Below are 22,794 nucleotides of genomic sequence, written 5' to 3'. Positions count from 1 at the left end.
AGCTTCACTTCTGCGCAAGAAATAATGGTGCTAACTGGATTATCAGACCAGTAAAATCAGCAGTAAAATTCCTATTTTTTTTTCTGCAGGTATTCCTGAGTAAGACATCCTTGCCAACATAATTATTTTTACAGTACATTCACATGACGCAACAATATCTGCCAAGCTGAGTCTACTTAAAAATGAAAACAATTTCCTACTTTGGAAATTTCAAAATGTGCTTCCAAAATTAACTTGAAGTCTGTTTTCTAGTAGCTGTACAGCGAGGTATCCTCAGATAAACAAACCCCATCACTTTCCTATCTCTCTCCAGAGCTCTGACTCTCCTTGGAGTTCAAAGTTATCCTCCTCTCTCCGTAATATTGCCAGCCCACTGGGGGAAATCCATGCTCGGAAGGATGAGTTTCCTGGTTTTCAGTGCTACACTACTGTAGTGCCCCTGGTCAGCAATCCATTCCTGTCATTAGGCAAAGCGGAAAGCGGATCTACAAGATGAGCAGTGATTCAGAACTTACATGGTGGGTGGAGTGTCCTACTTAGGACCAGGTGACAGCATGGCACAGAAAACAAGTTGTTAGTATGGGAGGGACTGGTGAAAAACAAGGCAAATTTTGAACTTGTAAAACAAGCTCTTCACTCCTTTTAGAGCTACAACTTCTCTGGCATGGGCAAAAACAGAGAGCTAAAGGCTTTAAAGATTTAACCCATGTAACACACCATCTGAAGTCTCATTCTGTGAACAGGAGATCAAAAGCAAATAAGCAGCTCTGACTCAAATTACTTTTCAGATCATGTACAGTTACATTAATAATTTGACTTTCTGACCACAGATTTTTTTGGCTGTGATCAGGAAATCCTTGTGATATTCTGTATACTAAAGCTGAAGCTAGCCCAAAAGATGAACAGGTTTTCATAAGGGATGTAAAATACTAGCTTAGGAGAAGAGAATGAAAGAAGACTTGGAAAACCCTTGCTCACCCAGAAGTAACTTCACTGAAAACATACTGTTCCCTCCCAGCTCTGTGTTCCTGCTTATGCAAACAGGAGGGTACAAGATATATAGAAGGAATCCTCTGGAGAGCCCGTGGCAAAGGCAAGAAAGTAGGAGGCACCACAGGCAAGCACTTGAGGAGCTGAGTGGAACCGCGTGTGGAAGTTTGCAGTTCGAGGAAGGTACACAGTAAGGCAGCAAGGAAAGGCAGCTGCCTAGAATGAAGATACTCATTGGCAAGATCAAAGACTTTCAGCACTCCTGGACTGTTCAAGCCTGAATTAAGGCAGTTCTGGTCCGCCAACAAGGCTTTACATTGCACAAATATCTGCAGCAGTTTAAGATGCTGCTGCCTCGTCCAGCTACTTGGAACAGCCCCCAGTGCTGGTTAGCGTGGTTATAGCAGGGCTGGGGAACAGATCACGTGAGCCTCCCTCATCCTCTCTCCTGCAAAGGCATCGAGCTTAGTTAAAGCCACTGATGACAGCAGTTGGAGTTAAGCTTTTAAAGCACAGGCTGACTTCTCCCTGAAAGGGTTCAACATCCATACAGTCAGCTCCACAGATATCTCTTTGGCAATAGCAATGCAAAATTAGGATGTAGTGCACTAAACACAGCAGGCTCCAAATCTAAGTATTGCAGTCTTGGTTGTTCTGCTTATGGAAACAAACTTCTGGGTTTTTTCATAACATAGTTCGTTACATCTAAAGCTGAGCCAAATCTTTGTGATGGCTCATCCAAAACAACATTGGCATCAAATAAAGTTTCACCCAAGCATTGTAGAATTTAATCTTCTGTGTACGGAATGACTATGAGGAATGAACCATGTAATTCTGCAGACGGCTATTTGCATAACACCGTGTCTGAAGTTCACACTGTGGCTCAAGCACATTATAAGATTTACCTGTTGCTGGTGTACAGTGAATAATAGTCTGTCCCAGTTCCTCGTTCTCCTCATTTCTTAGAGCATCTGCATCAGCTGTATCCAAGTAAGAATGAAAAGCAGGTTAGTTGGAGGAAGAAAAAAAAAAAAGTGAAATGCAGTGAAGCTGCCTAGGATGGAACTAGTCCTCCGAAAGATCAAAGACCTAACACTTCACCAGTGTTCAAGCCTTTAACAAGGGGAGCTGGTCTGGTTTGTCACAGAAGGTCGAACGCTCAGTGCAGAAATTGCTGCAGCAGTTTGAGTTCACTACTGCCTGTCCCAGCTCCTCACAAGGCTTTATAACAAAGCAACAACATCTTTCATCACAGGGAAAGATCTATGGGCCTCAAAGTAGAGAGCGGAAGGACAAATCCTTTCTAAACAGTATGGGAGAAATACCAAGAACCATAAACATTTCATGCTCTGCCATAAAAGGAGAGAAACAATATGGGCAGTTTAGATTTTTTTAAAGTGGTGTTTTTGTTTGCTTTATGTTTTTAAATAATAGGCAAATCTTACACACAACATACACCATTATTCGGTCTAGTCTGACTCAAAATACTACTGCTGCTTCATTAAAATGAAACACTTACCCTTCTCACGTTCCATCAAGGCACCTTGATCTTGATGACCAGAATCTTCTGCATTAGAGTTTAAGAAAGAATCACAACCCCAAAATGAGCAGCACTGATAAGCATACGGTACAGAGAGCGACCTGAAATACAGGCACAACGAAAAGTGTTACCCAGTGTAACCAAAGTTAAGATCACCATCTATCAAAAATATTTAAGTGGCACACTTCAACGCTAAAACTGAAATTCCTTTTTGTCCTGGAGGCTAACAAAAAACTATGTCAAACTGCGTGATTTGTAACCATTTCTGAACTTTTGCACTGAGAAAAACGATACGCGATGCAAGTCTTGTCTGCTGCAAGGAGTACAAAGAAAATTCTGTGATGCTTAACTCTCTTTACTACCCATTCTGCTCCATATACAAACCAAATTCTGATCAGTGTTCGTGCCATTGCTGTGCAAATTAAACTGAAAACTAATTAAGCAAGTTAATTAAGGAGTAACTGTTTTGTAAGAGAGTAAATTCCTAGATGACTGCAATGTTAAAAAATTACATCTTTCCTTCTCATTCTTTATTTTGCAGCCCCCAAAATAATATTTTGGGGTTTTTTTCCTTTTTTTTTTGGTGTATTTGACAAAAACAGTACATACTGGTAGAGAAGTAGAGCTGCATACAGAGTTCTAAAACGTCCACATAAACAACGAGATAATAGCAGACCAGAAGCTCATTTTTCTGACTCAAGGCTACAGTACTGACTATATGCAGTATTGTTCCTGAATTGTGTCCTTGTAAATATTTAGAAGGAACATCAGTCTAAAAGATCCCACAGTGCATTAGTTCTCACACACAGATCAAAACCTGAAAGCCAATCCCCTGTTTCCACAGGACTGCTGAGGCTCAATTCTAAGTGACACGGATTCCTTTGCTGACCTTCAACAAACCAACAGTATCTTCATCTGCATTTTTTCCCTTGGACAGTATGGGAAACAATTTTTAACCGCTGCTTCTTAATGTGCAGAAAGATCTTTGAAAATGCACAGCAGTTAATCACTCTCTGATTCACCTCCCACTGAAATCAGCCCCAGGTCTCCATTTGAATGATTACTGCTACTTTTATCATTGGCCTCCAAGAACAAGCAGCGTACGTATAAAGCGCAGTGATTACGGAATAAGACACTTGCTGTCTGCTCCCATTTTCCACACTCTGCAAGATGTATGTACTCAGTGCAATAACAAATGGAATCTGCCCAAAGCACTACTCCACAACGATACCTGCCTGAAAAGTGGGGCAGGAAAAACATAAAAAGTTCCAAGAAAATTGTCTGCAGATGGCTTCTACGCCAAAATAGTCAGATGCCCTTTCATATGTGCCAACGCGAAGGCACTCAGCAAAGGGTCTGATCGTTTGTCAGGAGCATTATCGGAACTGCTTCACGTATTGTCGCATTGCTTGCAACTATCAAAATAAGCAAGGCACACTCTGGTGCTATTTAGCAACGTACCGGAGCTTTGCAAAGTTCTTGGCTGCCAACGCTTCTTTCAGCTCAGAATTCCCTGCAAGTTTAAGCTGGTTCAGTCCACTCAACCCTTCAGATGGAACTGAAGTGAGTTCATTAAAACTTAGGTCTCTGAAATATGAATATTAAGACATTGTTACAACAAAGTAAGTTTGAAGATCCTATAGCACACATTCCACGGAAGTAGGAAGGCTTTTTAAAGTCTCATACCAAGGCTGTGCTCTGGCAAATGCCTGCCAGTGCAGCAGGCACTTTAAAGTGTGCCCTGTGTGTGTTCTGCTAGCAAGAGGTTTTGTGATTCACAGAGACGAAACACACAACGGGCACACAGTAAATACTTTTAGCTTAAAATTGACATCTCGGCAGTTTAATGACAGAGAGATGAGGTTGCTGCACAGAACAGCCTACTTACAGGTTGACAATAGCTCCAACAGTGGTGAAAGCTTCCTTGTGGATCTGATGGATCTGGTTTCTACTGAGGTCACTGCAATGAAGGCCAAATGAGATTATTTTAGCAGCTTCATCAACACTTTGTAACAGCCACTGTACTGAGAAAAAAGCTAAGGCGACCAAGACATTACGCCTTTGTCAGAAAAGCTGAACAATGCTCCCATTTCCCCTCTCTCCCCAGTCAGCCAGGTGCAGCAGCAGCCAAATCCCTTGGTCAGGAAGCTGTGCCCTCCTTTGCCTCAGGTCCAGAGGAGAACCTATCTCCCATTCCTGCCCCCTTTCCCTTCCTTTCTGCTGCTGGCAGCTCAGCCTGTGCTCCCAAGGCAGAGGCTGGCCCTGGCACCGTCCATGCTTAGGCTGAAGGTGTCAGGATGATCCCTTTGGTGACAAGGGCACCTGCTTCACTAAGATTTCAAAATCCAGATCCAGCTCTCGCAGGACCACTATGACTTATATTATGGCATTCCTTCTGAAACACCTGTCAATTTGTGGATGTTTTTTTTTCCCTGATAATGTCAGTGTTCCTATATAACCTTCACAGATATAAGGGGAGGGGATAATCTTGTTTACTGGTCCACTCCTGAAGAAAACAGGTAAGATCTCTCCAATAAATACTATATAATTCAATAATATAGTAATAATATAACCTAAAGTAGTGAAGTACCAGAAAAATGACATATATGGAATGGAATATGGGGTGGAATGTCTTGGTTTGAACTAAACAGAACCAACTCTGTTCAGTGATTTTTGCTTCTCAGCTCAGTCTCTTCTTAAAGGCTGCACTTTCTGAAGTCAGCAGCATGTTTTTGCAGACAGTGCCTGCTACCAGCAGTGAAAACACCTGATGTTTACAGCTACTGCCTGGGACTGGTGTGCAGACAGGCTCTTGCTGATACTCATTCCTATAGTGACCAAGGCCACTGCTGGCTCTTGTGTGCCACGCTGGGGGTGCCGGGTAGTAAAGGGGGGTCACAAGGAAGTAAAAGGCTGCACCTCCTGGGAGTTACAGACAGGACAAGTGACCAACAAAAGTATTCCATTCCACATACATCATATTCAGTATAAAACTGAGGGATCCCCAGGGTTTAGGTCTTCTCCCTCTTCCTCTCCTCTTCTGCAATGGACCATGTCCAGGGAGGACTTAGTCCAATCTTCTGCCTTTGATTGTGATCCCGAGTTCCTGAATCCAGCTCCCGTACCCAGCTCCCCGCTGCCGCTGAGCCTGGGAGCTCCCCGGTGCCGCCTGCTCTGCAGCACCCGTGGGGATTGATATCGGGGAGGGGGAGTCGGGTTCAGTAGCAGATTTGTATATATGTATATAGTTCACTATTTTTATTATTTCCTTATTCATTAAAGCTGTTTTAAGTTTCTTTTTCCAACCCATAAGTCTCTCTGCCTCTTTTCTTTTTTTTTTTCTTTCCCATTTGGGGAGGGAGAGGGGGTCTGTCAGCACTTAGTGGCCGGCCCAGTCCTAACCTGTGACACCTTAAAAAAAAATGGAGAACAGAAGGAACGGGACTGAAACTCACTGCTCCTAGTACCTCTTGGACATGGTTTGCTTCACACCTGGCCTTTTGCCATCAGATTTGTGGCACCAAACCCCGACATCGGTTTACATGGGATCGAAATCATTAGTGTGTTTTACCCTATATGCAGCTGTGTGCACTTACAGGATACGAAGGGAGGTCAGTCCTTGAAAGGTTTCCTCTGTGATTTCTTGGATTTGATTATGCTGTAAGGAACTGCAAAGTGAAGTAGAAAGAACTTTATTGGCTAACTGGTCTGACTTCAAACCAAGGGATAGCTTGGTGCCTGCTAATACACAGATTTAGCCTTACCAAGGGCAAGATTTTTCTCATTTTCCCTTGTGCTGTTTAAGTGTTTCACATTAGCCATATTAACACAACCATAAAGCTCTTTCATGGCACCTCTGCCCAACCCCAACTGACAACTCATTTAATTTAGAAGGGACTGTTAAGTGTAGAGTGAATTATTTCCAAGATAAAAACAACATCAACTTTGAAGAGTCACACTGAGATGTAAACCAAATCTGCTTCATTCTGCAAGGAATCTTTATGAACATTCTAACCCTGGGTACACTTTCACTTCTCACAATACAGATTTATAAAAGGAAAATGTTAAGAAATGCCTCAAGAGCTAATGGGCAAATTATGATTTCAGTTCACTAGCTCCCTTTAAAATGAACCATGTGTGCAACGAGCCCAAAGATGTCAAGAGTGTAACAGCAAGTGGTAACTCTGGTTAAGCTTGAGTGCACTACAAGTAGAAGCAGAAGGAACACATGCAGGTGAAAAAAATTGTGTAGGGTGTCAAAATGAAGCTTAAGAAACTTTAAAGCAATGTAAGGGAAAGTAAAGATGGGTTTTGAATATGTCTTATAGGGACTAGAGGATAAAACATTTTACAGAGGCATAGGCTGATGGTTGGAGGGAGCTGAAGAAGAGCAGAAGAGGCAGGAAGGAAAGCACATAAATGCTCGCTCTGTTTATGCATACTATTGGGAAATGCAGGATTTAGGTGTCCATCATCTTTTTTGTGATTCATCTTTCTTGTGCCATAGACACAATTTAACCTTAAGTAACTGAGGAAAACACAAGTGGTTGAATTCTCTGTCAAACACACTCCTCACATAAGCTGGTCACATTACCTCTTTCCATTCTTAGGCTGAGAAATTTATGATCGAACATGAAGCAAAAAAGTTTCTAAAGACCTGGACTCAGCATACTAAGGAGGCAATAAAAGATAAACAGTACGTATTTCTACTTACATTTCTTCCAAGGAGTGGCAGCCTTTAAAACTTGGGAGGTCCTTTATACTGTTATAAGACAAGTCCCTTTAAAACAGAAAATGGGAGAAAGGTGCTTAGTTCAACTCTTTTCTACTTGAAATATCTCATCACTTGCAACCATTAAATGGATTGATAGAAAAATATTCCTGTTGGTAACAATCTGTGGAAAAAACTAAGGGCAGTTTAGAGAAAATCATGCAGGGAATCACAAGTGTCATCTCTCCACAGTCACCCTAACCAGCCCCACTATGCACGTTGATTATACACACACACCCCCAAAGAGGCAGTAAGACGTAACTGCTGTGTCACAGCAGAAGAAAGGCTGCCTATATACCTCCATAAAATGTTGATTCATTGCCTTACATTCACTATTTCTGTAACCTTCTTAAAAGCTAGATTTCTCTCTCCCCCTTTTTCTCTCTGAATTCGGTGAACAATTCTGGTTTTCTAATTTCCTGAAATATTCAACGAGTAAAATAAAGCAAGGATAAAAGGAATCATCCCAAAATTCTTTATTTGATCAGCTTTAACAACTGAAACTAGTGCTCTGTAGTTGAAAAGTAATGGAGAAAGAGGCCATGTCTTTGCAGTTGCTTCAGCAGCTCATGAGATCTCTCTTAAACACTACTTTTGAATCTGTATTTTATTTCTATGTATGTATACTGTTTCACTGCTTTCAGTCTGCCTCTAAACATACACATACCTCAAAACCATACTGAACAAATTTCCTGAATTCTGAATGGTGACAGAGTGAATTTGAGCATGCAAAGACTGTTCTACAGCACCACCTTACATATCTTTAATAATATATGAAAGAAATAAAGTGCATCCCTATAAAGGGGACCCTGTTTCAGTAATAAAAGGCACGACATCAGCTCTGCTGTGAGTTGAAGAATCAAGAAATCAGCATCAGACTTCCAACTCTTGAGAGAACTACTAGAATGAGCAATTCTAAGCAATACTTTTGCTTTAAGATGGATTTAAGTTTCTTTTTAAACATTTTGATGCAGATGACAATAGGAGCACAATGGGTATACTTACAAACTTCGTAGCACTTTTTGCTCTTGACATAAGTTAACAGGAATACTGTTTATCTTGGTCCCTGTTAGAGTTCTGTGAAAAAAACCCAACACATATATAAAAGTTTGCATTCTTGATGGTAGATGGCACAGCAAGCAAATGTTAAGAGCAGAATAAGGATGGCATCTCAGCTCTCAGGTGAGATTCACCCTCCAAAATTTGAGTTTGTTTAGTTTTTTGAAAGAGGCCAGTTTTTCATTTTTTCAGTTAAAAGCAGGGTTAGTATCAATGGCCTTTTCATAAGCTGTTGTCAGCTTACCCTATTTAAAGAAAAATTAATAATAATTAAGATGTACCTAGGTAACACAATCAGGAAAGCTATATGATTATACTATTGACAGGAAAAGAACATACATCCAGTTGCTCTCCAGGTCCACTAATCATATTTAATTACTTCACAAGATACAAACCCAAGAAATTATTTGTGTAGACGACACTTACAAGCTCTCCAAATTAATGGTTCCTGTCAAATTAGGAAACCACTGCACCATGCTGGCACCTCGAATGACCCTAAAAAAATGCCAAAGAAAATTACCTGTAAATTATTATGCAAATGAATTGTGACATTCAATCCAGCTATCAGGCAGATATTTTCACTATGGAGACATTCTAACACTCTCACTGCTTTTGTTTAACTTTTACACAGGAATAACGCTCCCTACACTATTAATTTGCTTTAAAAATTACTCCTCTGTTCACAAACACCTAGAATCTGTCAAGCTGGAGAGTCGAATCAATATATGTATGAAAAGGGCAGAAACCCATGGGTAGGTTGTAGTTCCAAGTCTGAAGTCTCACTGCATTTCGCTTGCTCGTCACCCCCAGCACCGGTATCTTTTGAGACCGTGCATGCAGAAACCTGCAAAACATTCTCACAACGTACATCCCTGTTCAAAACACACCGAGGACACACTGAAGTTTGTTTAAGTAACAACCTAAGCATTTGGCCTAAGGTTACGTGTCGTATGCAAAGTAATCAAGATTTTTAACAGAAAATAGTAAAACACGTTGCAGAGCATATTTCCTAGAGCTTCTTAAGAAACTGGGTATTTCCAACAGTAACAATGTTTATTAAAGCTTACTGAAACAAAAAGGTTGTAAGGTAAGAGGCAGCCAGAAAATAAAGTTATTCTGAGTTCTTAGCCACAACATTTCATATCCATTTACTGTACTACATAGTTGAGAGGATACTTACAGGGAGTGGAGATCTGACAGATTCTGAAACGCTGAGTTCCCCACAAAAGACAAAGGATTATCATACAAATGTCTGGGAAATGAAAAACATGTTTCAATCACTGTTCTTACTGTCGCTGTCTGCTAAAGACTAAAAATAGATGTATGAAAATCACTTACATCGTTCTTAGAAGGGGGTTTCCTGCAAATGCACCATCAGGAATTATGGAAATGTAGTTACTGTGAAATCCCCTACAGATATTAGCAAAGAAGAAAATCAACATTAAAAATATAGTGCCAGTAGATTCAACCAATAGTTGTTTTCTTCACACCTACTCAATTCTCAATCCTGCCAAAATCAGGATTGCAGTTAAAAAGGAATAAGTCAAACTCCAGAAATAATTTTGAAGGCATGATTCCTGTGTACTGCACGTCAGCTAAATTGAAAATATTTCATCAGAAATAAAATACTCTGCCTAGAACATGATCCTGTGCTTTCTCTCTTCTTCCTCCTCTCTTAAGGAGGGAACAAGGAAAACACGTGTGATCACTGAATACTTAGTTCTGCTACTGGAGGCCAAAACCAGCTCATGATTAAGATCTATGCTAATGGTTCTCCTGAATAAATTGCTTGCTTATATAACTCCAAAATCACTTTCAATAGGTTCCCTCTCTAGCTGATGATTATATTTTCCTTTAATTATAGCTTCACTTAGCATAACTTAATCTGATTTAGCTTGCTGCATAATGAGACAAGCATTCATAAATCCAGGAATTTCTTTTCTCTTTTTATTCATGGAAAGGAGAAAGAAAACTGGTAAAAAGGGAGAATAAGTAATACTCACAATTCCTTTAGACTTGGGAGTGCTTTTATGGCTTCAGGGAACTCTACCATGTTATTATAATTTAAATCCCTAGAAGAAACAAAGCAGGAAAACTCTAAAATTGTCAAAATAGTTTTAAAGGCAATTCAATGAAAGTAAAAAGTCCTCAGAACATCTTTAACTAGACCATAGAATAACTTTAACTTAGATCCAGTCTTCTGATGTTTCGCATTCTTTATAACCAGCTAATAGCTTAGGTGACATATTTAATATTATCCACAGGATTATTCTTATTAAGTCAAATAACATGTCCTTACAGCAAACCTCAGTACTCTTCAATACTTCACAGATTTTTCTTCAGCAGAATTTACAGGGAAATTAACTAAGATTTCAAAGTTTAAAAAAACCCCAGTAGATACAAATGATTACTCTTTATTAGCTTACTAAGAAAACTTTTCTTTCAGGTTTTAGAAAACAAACAGTAAATAAGCCATTAAGTAATAGCAGATCTTAAAGCAAAACCCATTATATACGCTGAACAAAAGCAGAGGGAAATCTCATCACACTGAATCAGTACATATCAGTCCTTATGATGGGATCTCCTGAAATCTCCATTAACCTGTCATCATCCTAGCAGTAATGTCAGGACCCGCTACAGCCTTTTTCCTGCAAAAGTGGACTCCTTATGAGCAGTAAAAACATTTTCAGAGTCTTACATCAGCTGTAAATATTTACATAGCATCTAATTATTACTTAATTGAGGTTCAAAGAGAATGACAAGGTAGTTGGGAGTAAGCAGCCCTCCTGGACTCATCCGAACTCCTTATGTTAGCAGAGGTTGTCACTAGGTAGCCCTTGCGCTCTGTCATTCGTTTTATTTATTTAGTATTCTCCAAGGCATCACAAAATGCACTGCTGAAGGAGATACAGCATCTTAGATATCCACTGTACAAGCTGACGGGAAATGGGGAACGTATCCCAAAGGGCTGAGAGCCACTCCCCACCACGAGGCACTGCCTAGGGCAAGGAGTTCTGGGGGGAGTAAGAACGGTCAGCTCAGCGGTGACGACAGTCGTGGGGTGAGGGGAAGGTGATGCTTCCCACCCTCATCCCGTTTCTGTCTGAAGGAACGCCAGGCTCACTGTTTCAGATAAACAAGTCCATCATTTTAATATTTGCCAGGACTCGAACTGAGGAGAACCTCTTGTACACGGAGCTGGGCTGTTTCCTACCAGCCTGCAGAGCATCAGCTCAGGAGCTGCAGGGCCTTGGCAGGCAGCGGTGCCCAACTTGTAAGGGAGAAGCAGTGGAGAAACAGCCCGTCAGGGCCCTCTGAGAAACCTCCTATCATCACACAGCAGTTTTGGCAGTCTATCTTAAATATGTTTAATCCTACAGTAAATCTGAGAAACAAATATTTGCCCCTTATCACCCAGAGGGTCACTCAAACATTTCTGATACATGCACCTGACTCAGTGGAGTGCTGTGCAAAGACACACCAGCTACATCAGGGTTAGGAACACTAGAACCACATCACCCAGGCTAATATTTACTTGCTTCTCAGCATAGTTAATGAGTTTTGGTGGAGCACTGCACTGATACCAGCCTTCAGTTCCAAAACCTGTGCGGGGCCTGTGTGTCGGTGGTATGTGCTGTGCAGCGCACCCACGCCTTATGTGCAGAATGTGCACCACACAGGTAACCTTGATTAAGCTGGGAACGAGACAAACTCTCATTTGTAATAAATTACTTTAAAAAGCATACTTACAAGGTTTCAAGGTTGTCTAACCCATCAAAACAGTGTTTTCCTATAGTTTTTATTTTGTTATTATGAAGGTGTCTAAAAAGCAAAACCAAAAGAAGTATGAAAACAAGCAAACGATTTCATGTAAGTTAAAAAAGTAGCAGATACTTCTGTGAAATCAAAGACAGTTAAATGGTTTAGGAAAAACACTGCATGAGGCAGATTACACAGAAGAAAGTCTTTCAATTCTAGACAAAAATATTTCATTCTCATACGGGAACAGAACAGATTGCCCATAGTCAAAACAACCTCTGAAATCTCTACTCACTACCCAGAAGTCTGATAATGTAAGTCAAACCAATTTTTCATATTCATCCTTGGAGATATTCAAGACTACACAGAAATAGGTCTGTGGCAGTTAACATTTTGCTTTTTCAATATTTCTGAAAGCTTCCTCTGACAACTACTGGCTTCAAACATTCATTAATAAAATCAGAGGTCAGGAAATTATACAACAATCTCACTCCCCATAGCCCATCTGACTTCCTGCTTCGGAGAAAGCTTTCAGCAAGCCTTCTGTGGGTTGTGTAGCACGCATGGTGGTATCTTGTGTTGGCAGTACAGGCTGTTAGTGGACAACTAAGCTAAAATGTAGCAAAACACCACTTTGGTGTCATCCTACACGAATCAAAACTGCAACTGAGGAGAGAATCAGTGACCTGTGCATACTCACAGAACAACAAGGCTTGAAAGGTTTGTAAACGCATAGTCAGGAACGTGCGTTATTTTGTTGAGAGCCAGCGTCAACGCCTGCAGAGAGGGGAGATTGCTCAGTGGATAGATGGGAACTTCTGTCAAGCTGTTATCATCCAACCAAAGGTGACGCAGCTGCACCAGACCCTCAAAACTGTCTTCCGGTATGGCAGTGATGTGGTTGGCGTCTAAACGCCTACATTAAAACACAAAGAATTCACTTAATAAACTCACAAAAATCAGGTAAGTAAAAATATTAATTAAATTATTTTTCTTTTTAAATCTTAAATACACTTTACTGAAATAATTTAATATTGGAAAGTTTGAAGGTTTACTGAATGATGCATCAACACCATTTTGAGGCAAATAAGAGCCCATTAAAAAAAGCTTCATAAAAAACTTCTCCAACATTTTTAATAAAACATTTTAATAAATTCTTACTGTCAGCTTAAGAAAGTGAATTGGTAAGCCATCTCTCCCAACCCAAAATGCACAGCAGCTAATAGTGGAACAAGTCTTGAAAATTGTAACTTGATAGAGTGTGAAAGACTGCAGCATTTACTCGTTTGACCTGATTATCCCTACAGCTACATTGTCGTTAACACCATTACATGCTTTGTTTTCTGGTACTACTATACACCTTAAGCATCTACTTTAGAGAACAAGATTAGCAAAAGGAGTTCTTGAACAAAGTCAGTTATGAATTATCCTGAAATGAAAACATTTTACCAACTGAGAAATTTCTTTCGCTCTTGCACCTGATCCTGACATGCTCAACAACAAAACGCAAACCAGCACATTAGCCCTGTTGATTATTGTACACTGATTTGCCATCACATTTTTGAACTCCAGTCACAAACATCAGAGGTAGTAACACAGGTGGAATGCAACTTAACAATCTTTCATGCAGAAAGTCAAACCACGTGCAACAACTAGTTCCGCTATGGTTACTGGCTCACCTATGCTATGGGGTTTCATGGCTTCTTCACGTTTCAAAGCATTAAAAAAAAAAGAAAACAACCAACACAACTCCACATCTGGAAACCTAGGAGGCTAAAACGCATGTCCTCAGCTCTGGCTCCAGATGTGAAGCCCTCACGACAGGAGGTGCAGGTGTTTCTGTCAGAGTCTCACCCAGAATCCTGACCCACGACAACTGACAAACCTGACACTGCAGCTCCTTGTCGGACGGCTTCGGCAGTGACCACACAAACGCTCGTGCAAAACGGTGTGTGCTTTTCCCTCACGCAATACGCTCTGAACCAATTCGTTTGCTCTTCCTACATAAGCAGCGCAGTTGCCTGGATAGCGTCACTGGCAACCAGGGCAGGCAGGAGACACAGATGGGAACTATGGAACCAGTTGTTTCAGAGACAAAAGTGGAAAACCACCCATGCTAAAAGCTTAAGCTTGATTTTACACAGATGGAAGCCCCAGGTATGGGCAGCGGCAAGGGATGACCCTGGAAGAAGCAAAATATTAATAAAGCATTATTCTTTATATGGGGATGAGAAGAAAGGTCACAGCGACAGCCCGCAAGATGAAGGAAAGAGGCAGTAACAGATCTGAGCCAGCACAGGGCTGAGAGCAACTGGCAGCGTTTGACTCCCTCTGGCCTAGAGGCTGTGCTCTCTAGGTCAACAAACAGCCGAACCGTTGTGCCTCCACCGCAAACATGGAAGAAAACCCCTTGTGTAACTGCTCCGAGAGGGCTGGTGTAGCAGCCCTGGTACGTAAGGACACAAAACATGTGTGCCGTCCTCCACGAGCATCCATGCTTGTTACGATACAGATCAGCACCGGTCTGGAGTTATATTCAGCATTCACTGTGTTTCTAAAGCCATGATCAGACATCTCTTGGAAGTCTCGCTGGGTTAGCTTCAGTCATTGCCTTCAGCCATTTATCCCAACCCTCTCCGAGCTGACTGCGCTGCGCTCGTCCCTGGGTGAAGTCAGGGCAGCTTAAGCAGCACTGAATTTGCTTCTGGACCCATACGCTTAAAGGACATGCTGAATTCAAATGCAGAAGACAAGTCTGATCAAGAATTAATGCACTTCATCTATTTCAATAAAAAGAGAGTTTTATCGTTGTGATGCGCATGGTTTACATGTTTCAAATTATGAGGGGAAAAAAGGTCAGCAGCTACATTTCCATGTGATAAAAAGAAATATATCAAATTAAGCGATGAATATGCCAACACAAGTGGAAACTTACAAACCTGTTTGCAGTCAAGGGCTGTCTCCTACCATGAGTGAGGTGCCATTAGCTCTAAAGCTAACCATCAAAGAGCTAATTCCTACGGTTCATATACTGGCATCCCCTTATCATTTGCCCCATGGTCTGACAGGTGTGTATGTTATTCTGTCTGAATGCTTTTAGGCTGCACTGAGACTGCAGCGTTTCAGAGAAATTAAATATCTGATGCTAATAAAGAAAAAAATGGGAGGAGGGGGAAGAGGAAAAAAGCCTGCGGCTCGGCTTCAAAAAAAAAAAAAAAACAAACTAGAAATTACCTGTCTTTCTTCTCTCTCCTAAATTCACACACCTCCCTGAAGATCAAAAGAATTATTTTCCAGTGGAATAAATATATCCGAGTCTTCTCCAACTAATCTCCCTGCCCACCCACACCCCCTCTTTTTTTTTTTTTTTTTTTAATAAGAGCAGCAGCATACTCAAGAGGCAGCCTCAGTCCTTGCGACTACTTGCCTGCACCTACATTTGTCCTTTCACCGTGCTCCTTGCTGGGGCCCATTTGCTCTATCGGCCTCTGAAAAACATGCAGTGACGCTCCAAGCCCAGCTCCTCCTCTCCCACCACTGAAGCAAAGGATGACCAGAGGACAGAGGGACGCACACAACGAGAGTCAAACTCTTGCCCAGAGAGGACAAAGAGGGTCATGGAGAGGATGACAGACCCTTTGCCAAGGCCTCTGTCCCTCAGCGCAGGCAGATCGAGTACCCAAGGAACTCCACATCTTAAACCGACGGCTCTCCACAGTCACCCACTCTGTCATGTTCATCTCCTGCCCACAGCAGGAAAGCTGGGACAGGGTTACAACACCACCTGCCCACTGTTGGCATCAAGCAGGGAGGTTTGGAGGGTGAACGAAGGTGCTTTCTCGCTCTCCGTCACCTCTTTGCAAACTTCTGGCACCATATTAACAAATGCCATGTCTGAACAGAACTGAGAGGAACTGGTGATATCAAACCATGAAGCCGAAGTCAAGCAGAAAAACAGGACACGGCGCTGGGGCTCGTGGGGTGTCTCCCTTTACCCAGCGACGTCCCGACCTCGGCGTCTGACAGCACCGTGCCAGTCCCAGGTCTTCCCAGAAGCCAAGGGATCTATCGATAAAATGGCTACAAAGGGATGCTCTGCCAGAGGGTTCACTGACCTGCCTAACAGCATTAAAAGGGAGAATCTGTGATTTAAAAATGTTAAAGCAACAAGCACAGCATCAAAAATCTCAAAGTGGGTACTGTTATGATTACACAAAAAATATTAGGGCTGGATTTGTGTTATTAGCTGTCATACCTCAAGACCTATTTTTAGCTAATTCACCCATTTCCACTTCATCCACATTTTTGCGGTTCCTCCACGCCTCAGTGTCAGCCTACACTGCAGTAATTTTTCCCTCTTCCATTCAAAGCTTCTCCACTTTATGCTCAATGCCCAAAACACAGCTGAAATGCTTCTACTTAGTGTGAAATAATGGAGTACTTTGTAGGAAAAACTGAAAAGTAAACCTAAAATATTTGACAGCTTCCACAAAATATTATAACTAAGTACCACACCTTTCCTCTGAGATGGGAGAAGGGAGTATTTACAAGCTCCCATAACTAGCAAAGTACTAGTAACACTCTTTGCTTGGACTGAACTTTTACGAAGACCATCCTTCTCCATTAAAGTGTTAAAGATAAGACTATGTTCTTTAAATTAGAGCTTGCAGCATGTACTTAAATTCCTTAATCTTTCAGAAGCTACTCCAATTCCAGCTTCCCTATAGGCATTGGCTTGTGAGAGACCTTTACATTTTAGTCTATAAATTCAGAGTTCACTTGCAGAGCTGTCATCTTCACTTTTATTACCTGTCAGGTTCCCTCCTCACACAAGCTCCAACTCCACAAGAAGGAAGAGCAGGAGGATGAGAGAAACCTATATATTCTGCAGCTCTGATATCAGTATTTGACACATTGTCAAAACCAGTAAAGAACATCGCAACTTCAAAAAAAGGTCTTCATACGATTACCTCTGCTTAAGGGAACTGTAAAACTAATAGGAAATTCTACCTTAATTTAAATGAATGAAAGTTCCCATGTTTAACATACACATATATGTGATTTTTTTTTATTTATAAAGTAACATAAATGCACACAAACACTGTTCTGACTCCAGTGTATTTCAAATTTTCATAAAGCTTTTCACCACTTGGGCCACGACTGCCAGGAGCATGCCAGTGTGTGGGGAGCAGAGAGCTGGGATGTGGCACAGCACAGCAACCAGCTGGGTTAAGACATAACAGCCCAGGCAGGGAAAAATAAGGCAGGAAAAAAGAAAAAAAACCACTGATAAATTCATTAATTTCTGGGTCATTGGGAGTTTCAGAAAAACAAATAAAAAGTGACCAAATCTCCTCAGTGTTTCCTCGGGATCTGCCAGAATCCAGTCAGGCCCCTCCTTCCCTGGTCCACACTAGGCACAGCACCTACACAGCCGAGCACAAAGCTCAGTACAGGGAGGAGAAAATCAAACCCAAGAACTGTGAACTGTGTTCTTCTCTCATCCTGTGGCCTCTCCAGGCATGTTCTAAGGCCAACTCTTGCTCTCCTGGGACAAACCACCAACAGCACGACAGTGGCCACGGCTGCAGAGGCATCCTGAGGAGCCGGCCACGCTCCTCACTACAAAGCCCACCCGGGTGCTGTGGATGGGAGATACATCTCATAAACACCACCTTAATAATGATATTCCTTACAAATGTACTGCCATATATTTTGTTAACACTCTTTGCCTAGGAAGAGGAGACCATTCCAGATTTGTGTGCAGCTCCTACCCCAGCCTCGTTAGCTCTCATCTGTGACCACGCTCAGCTTTCCACGCTTCAGCAACTGGGAAGTTTAACAGCCTTGTTCTAATGGCAGGAGTTTAACACTGATGTTAATAAAAGGAAAATAACTTCCAACTCTTGCGTTAAATCTCTTGTGCTCAATGGCAATCGTTAAAGAACTCTGCTTTTTAAAGTGCTCCTTCAAAAACCACAAAGACATCACTCAAATAACACTGGAGTAGATTTTTAGGTTTTGAAGTTGAGTACTGACTGATAAGCTCGGTACCTGGGAAATTCTGCTACAATCAAGGCCATAAACCCACCACGTTAACAGCGGCACTTTACAACACTCAGCACGTTTGCTCACTGCACCAAGCGGCGGCTCTCTGCACCTTGTGTGATGAGAACATCAATACAAGGATTTGCTTTATTCAAGACAAACTTACAGCAGCTCTCAGAAACTACTGAGACACGCCAAAGCTGTTTCAACCACTGGTACTGATGTGCCAGCCTATCTATTTCTTCCATTTAAATGTTTAAGATGGTACCAGTCAGAGATCACACAAAGTTTGCTGCAAATTACCCACAGAGGATTTCTCTGATCTTTACCTGTGTAACTTCCACCATCCTAGATTGCTTTCTGAAGATTCCATTTCTAAATAATTCCTTGATTTTTGTTTAAACATTAGCAATTTCTTATTCATGTCCAGACAGTTAAAAGGAGACTAAAAAAGTCCCAGAGATTCCTGAAGTTCACAATAAACACCCATACCTCACTCTCAGGAAAACCAGAACATCTTCTAAAGGTGAATATGGCATGGAAAAATCACACTCTTGTCATTCAGCAGGTATGTGAAGTTCACAGAGCAGTATATTTAAACTGCTACATACTGAGAGATTTTTCATCACAATCAAATATGCTCAGGAGAGCATTTACATATTCTTTAAAAAATGTAAGGGAGAAAAGCGTATTCAGTACATTTAAGTTCATATTGTTTCTGCAGGTTAAAAAGAAAATCTGTGTGAACTCCTTTGCCACTCTGGTGGGATGGTTTAACCCTATGGCTTAACTTGAGGCTGGTCCCCTTTAACCCTTTAATAACAGCAAAGCAGGGAACTAAAAAGTCTCTGACAACAACCCATCAAAGTTGGTTAAAAAACCCACCTAACCACCTGTCACAGATGCACACTACATCTAAGATCATATAATGCTTCTTAACTCGATCTAGTCATTGCTGTCAAGGAGCACCTTCCACAGACAAGACAACCCTTACAGACACCCCCATCCCGCAAACCTCTGCAATCCACAAGCACAATATCATCAACTGAAGCTATAAAACACTCTTTAAGAAAATAATTAGCACAACTGGAACAGAACCGTGTCTTTTTTGATACAAGACAGTGTTTGCATTGTTGTCTTCAAATTCAGGGATCTTCCCTTCTGACACCTTTCAAGGTGCTTATGGTTTATTTTACTTAAATTGTCACGGACGTGAATTACTCGCTTAAGGTTGTGTGGTTTCATTATGGTACCAGCAGAATGTTTCTATATTTTGATATGGGGTTTGTTCTGGGTTTTTTTCCTTGGTTTGGGTTTGGTTTTTTTTATCAATACAAATATAACTCGATCTGCATAAGGAATTCTTCCTAAAATAAGGAAAAGCTAGACATGCAAGGCTGTAGCAGATTTGTGCTACAGCACATAATGTGTCCTGACTGACTGAAATACGCCTCTGCCCCCATCCTTTCACCACACATCTGTACCCTGCAAAGCAAGATCTTGCTCTCTTTTCTTTCAATCTCACACAAGGACCCCAGTCTCTCCTGCCTGCACCAAGCCGATTCCCTCCCCCAGAAAAATATCACCATATCCCACTTCAGCACATTCATGCTTCCTGCCTCATCCTGCCTCTAGCCTGCTCCATCCTTCTGAGGCAGGAAGGCAGACTGCAAAACTGGGTACGATCCTGCAGCGGAGGCTGCGAGCAGCGCGGGCTACGGAGCCAGACCTGCTACTGGGTACTGCAGAAAATTCCTGCCGCCTGCAGGCGTGAAGGCCATGGGCCTGCAGCTCCGGCGAACACCCATGCAGAGAGAGAGGCAGGAGCTATCACAGTTGGGTACCACACTGGCATGATCCCAACAGCCACAGTTTGGGAATCTGGCACAAGAGCGTAGCTGCAGTGCTTTGAACTAGTGCTGCAGAACACTCTAATAACCCCTGCATGTGGGCACATGTGCAGGGACAGTAACTCGGTGATTCCTGAACTACAGTTATAACAAATTGTCTCCGACATGCTAGCAACTATCGACAAGCTTCCAGAAACGACTCCTGAATTTCACGGCAAATGCCTACTAAAATTAGCAGAAATTATTTTGAGTTGAAATGAAACACAGTTCTTTCCAAAGCATCTGCAAGTCTCTGTAGAAATAATGCAGTTCCACTATTGTCACACAACGAGGACTACACTAGAATATTCTGCGCTGTGACTTAAAATTCCTGTGTAGTTGGGCTCCTGGGATGAATCAAAGCAACCTGGGTTAAAGCTCAGAACAAGCAGTGTTACCAAAATAAGCCATCGCAGTCACATACACTAAGGCACTTAAAGAAGTGACCCTCTGAAACAGCTTCTGGGTCCCCTCGGGCTTTGCAGACACTGCTGGAGCAGCATCCCATTCCGCTCCCCCTGGCTCTCCAGATGACCCTTGGACCACCAATAAACCTCACCGACTCCATTTCCAGATCTGAAGTACAAAGTAGGCTACTTTACTACCTTGTGGTAACAAAAATGCACTGTTGATGCTCTGCAGTAATTGAAATACATTGAGACCATCGTTTACATTTGTGAAGCTCCTTATTTGTCACATTTTTCTGCTACCAAAAGCCGCGGGCACAAGCTGGGCAACTCGTGCCTCCTGTCTCGGTGCTGCAGTCCCACGGTCCCACACATCCCAGCATCGTGCAATGTGAGGACACATCCTGCCAGAGAAACTTTCCCGGGGTGCTAGACAGCAAGCTTCCACTCAGTAAAGCTCTTTCATTTTACTAAATTTCACCTCCATAAATAAAGACTCTATTCTAACTTTCTTGCTGAGGCCGGAGCTGGGAAAATATCCAACATCAACAGAAAATACAGAGCTGACTAGTATTCTGAAGCAGGCTGGCTACTCGCCAGCTAGAGTATAAACATGAGAGATCATGAAGCTCCTGTAACCATCTTCTTTATTTCCACCCAGGTATGTTTACTGGGCTTGTTAATACACACAGTGCGGCAACTGTCTTCCTACGCAGTTAGAAACTGGAGCACATTAAGAGAATTTGGATAGTTCTCTACAGGAGTTGCAAACTAAATGGTTATCAATATACCATAAAGTTTTACGAGCAAGTAATTTGCGTCTTCACCAAGAAGAAAAAAAAAATCCCCCTAAAGCCTACTTCAGAGCAATCTGGGAAACTGCCAAGAGAAAGTCAGTTAAGCGATGTTTAAACTTGCACGTTTTGGATAGAGATTATATATTAAAAAGCAGAATGTACGTTAGAAAACCTGCTTCTGCCCAAGTTCTTTGTTTCAGAAGGTCACAGCCACTCAGGAGCTTTACATCCATTTTTGACACAAATTCCTCTAGAAAAAGAAATCACCTTTTTTTTTTTTACCTTTTCTTTTTTTTTTTAATTAATAAAGCAATCATGCTGACACATTTCCATGCTCACATCGAAAATTCAGAGAACTAGTCCTACGTTCCTTTGCCAGAAGGTGCTCTCTGCATTAGTAGGGGATATGCATAATTACACTGTAATTTTACAGGTGATGCTGAAAGTTTTCCTGAAATTTGTTAACAGGACAGAAATGCATTCTGGTGAAGTGAATAAATTACTCAGGAAAAATTCTTTACATTTCTCACCACACTTGTCTCAAAACCCTGCCAATTCCAACAGGTGATTTGGGAATGCAGACAGCTATCCTTCCTGGGAACAGAAAAGGGACAACCCAAAGCCTGATCCATGTCAGTGGAAGAAAACGAAAATAAAACAACATTTTTCTGAACTTCTGATCCTGATGACTTGCAGACTGGATTCGCCCACCATATTTTTAACAGCTATTTTGAAATGTTCAATTTGGTTTCCCTCAGATTAAAAAAGTAACACATAGCTCACTACTTATTAATCCAAATTCCTCTTTTTTACCTTCCTAAAATTGATAGTTTATCACTTACTTATGAAGAATAAAGCTCAGAAACACTTTAAACTGTTACTATTATATTTTAATGACAGTGATGTTATGTCAAGTGATTATACTGGTTACATTATAAAATATTGCATAATCGTTCAATATTTTTTTCAACAACTAAAATGTCTGGTTTTTTAGTGGCTCTAAAATTATATTATCTCTGATCATACTAAAAATACACCAACTTAAAAACCAGAGAGCTGCTGGTTTAATTTATGCATTTATTATTTTTCCCCTTCTCTTTTACATATAAAGTTATCATCAAACCAGCAACTGGAGATTTAACATTTTAAACTTTAATTAGAGAATAAACATTACTCTAAACAAGCAGTTTTAAAAGCACACTCATTGGAAACAAAACGGATGATTCGTAGACAATGAAAGTGTTTACGAAGTACCTTCTTTTTTTTGGCATCACAGAAACACTGGAAGCCAGGAAGGAGTTCTGTTTTGCTTTTTAAAATAATTATGAAAGGGTTATTCGCATCACGTAACTTGAAGGATTTTCATGACAACGCCTGGCGTTTGCAGGGAGCAGGCTGCGGCCCCTGCACCAAAGTGCTCTCTCTTCCACACGCAGACCAACACACGGGGCGGTCTGGGAAAGAGCCGTCAGTGGAAACCTGCATCTCTCCTACCCTCGGTGTCCAACAACCGGGAGAAGCCCAGGCCAGCTCG

General features: G+C 41.5%; 1 protein-coding gene across 1 annotated transcript in view; it reads right to left on the bottom strand.

Annotated features, from left to right (window-relative positions):
- Window positions 1-22,794, bottom strand: part of LGR4 (leucine-rich repeat containing G protein-coupled receptor 4) — a gene marked incomplete at its 5' end in the record, with an annotated part of 49,139 nt that overhangs the window by 2,481 nt on the left and 23,864 nt on the right. Inside the window, 13 exons of the mRNA XM_009878772.1 lie at window positions 1,896-1,970; window positions 2,510-2,631; window positions 3,992-4,117; window positions 4,419-4,490; window positions 6,127-6,198; window positions 7,245-7,310; window positions 8,307-8,378; window positions 8,787-8,855; window positions 9,541-9,612; window positions 9,699-9,770; window positions 10,364-10,432; window positions 12,111-12,182; window positions 12,820-13,035. Of these exons, the coding sequence (XP_009877074.1) occupies window positions 1,896-1,970; window positions 2,510-2,631; window positions 3,992-4,117; window positions 4,419-4,490; window positions 6,127-6,198; window positions 7,245-7,310; window positions 8,307-8,378; window positions 8,787-8,855; window positions 9,541-9,612; window positions 9,699-9,770; window positions 10,364-10,432; window positions 12,111-12,182; window positions 12,820-13,035 (1,175 nt within the window). The remainder of the gene's footprint in view (window positions 1-1,895; window positions 1,971-2,509; window positions 2,632-3,991; window positions 4,118-4,418; window positions 4,491-6,126; window positions 6,199-7,244; window positions 7,311-8,306; window positions 8,379-8,786; window positions 8,856-9,540; window positions 9,613-9,698; window positions 9,771-10,363; window positions 10,433-12,110; window positions 12,183-12,819; window positions 13,036-22,794) is intronic.

Source organism: Apaloderma vittatum, unplaced genomic scaffold (assembly GCF_000703405.1).
Source record: "Apaloderma vittatum isolate BGI_N311 unplaced genomic scaffold, ASM70340v1 scaffold35111, whole genome shotgun sequence".
NCBI classification, from domain to species: Eukaryota; Metazoa; Chordata; class Aves; order Trogoniformes; family Trogonidae; genus Apaloderma; species Apaloderma vittatum.
This window is presented reverse-complemented; position numbering and strand designations above follow the sequence as displayed.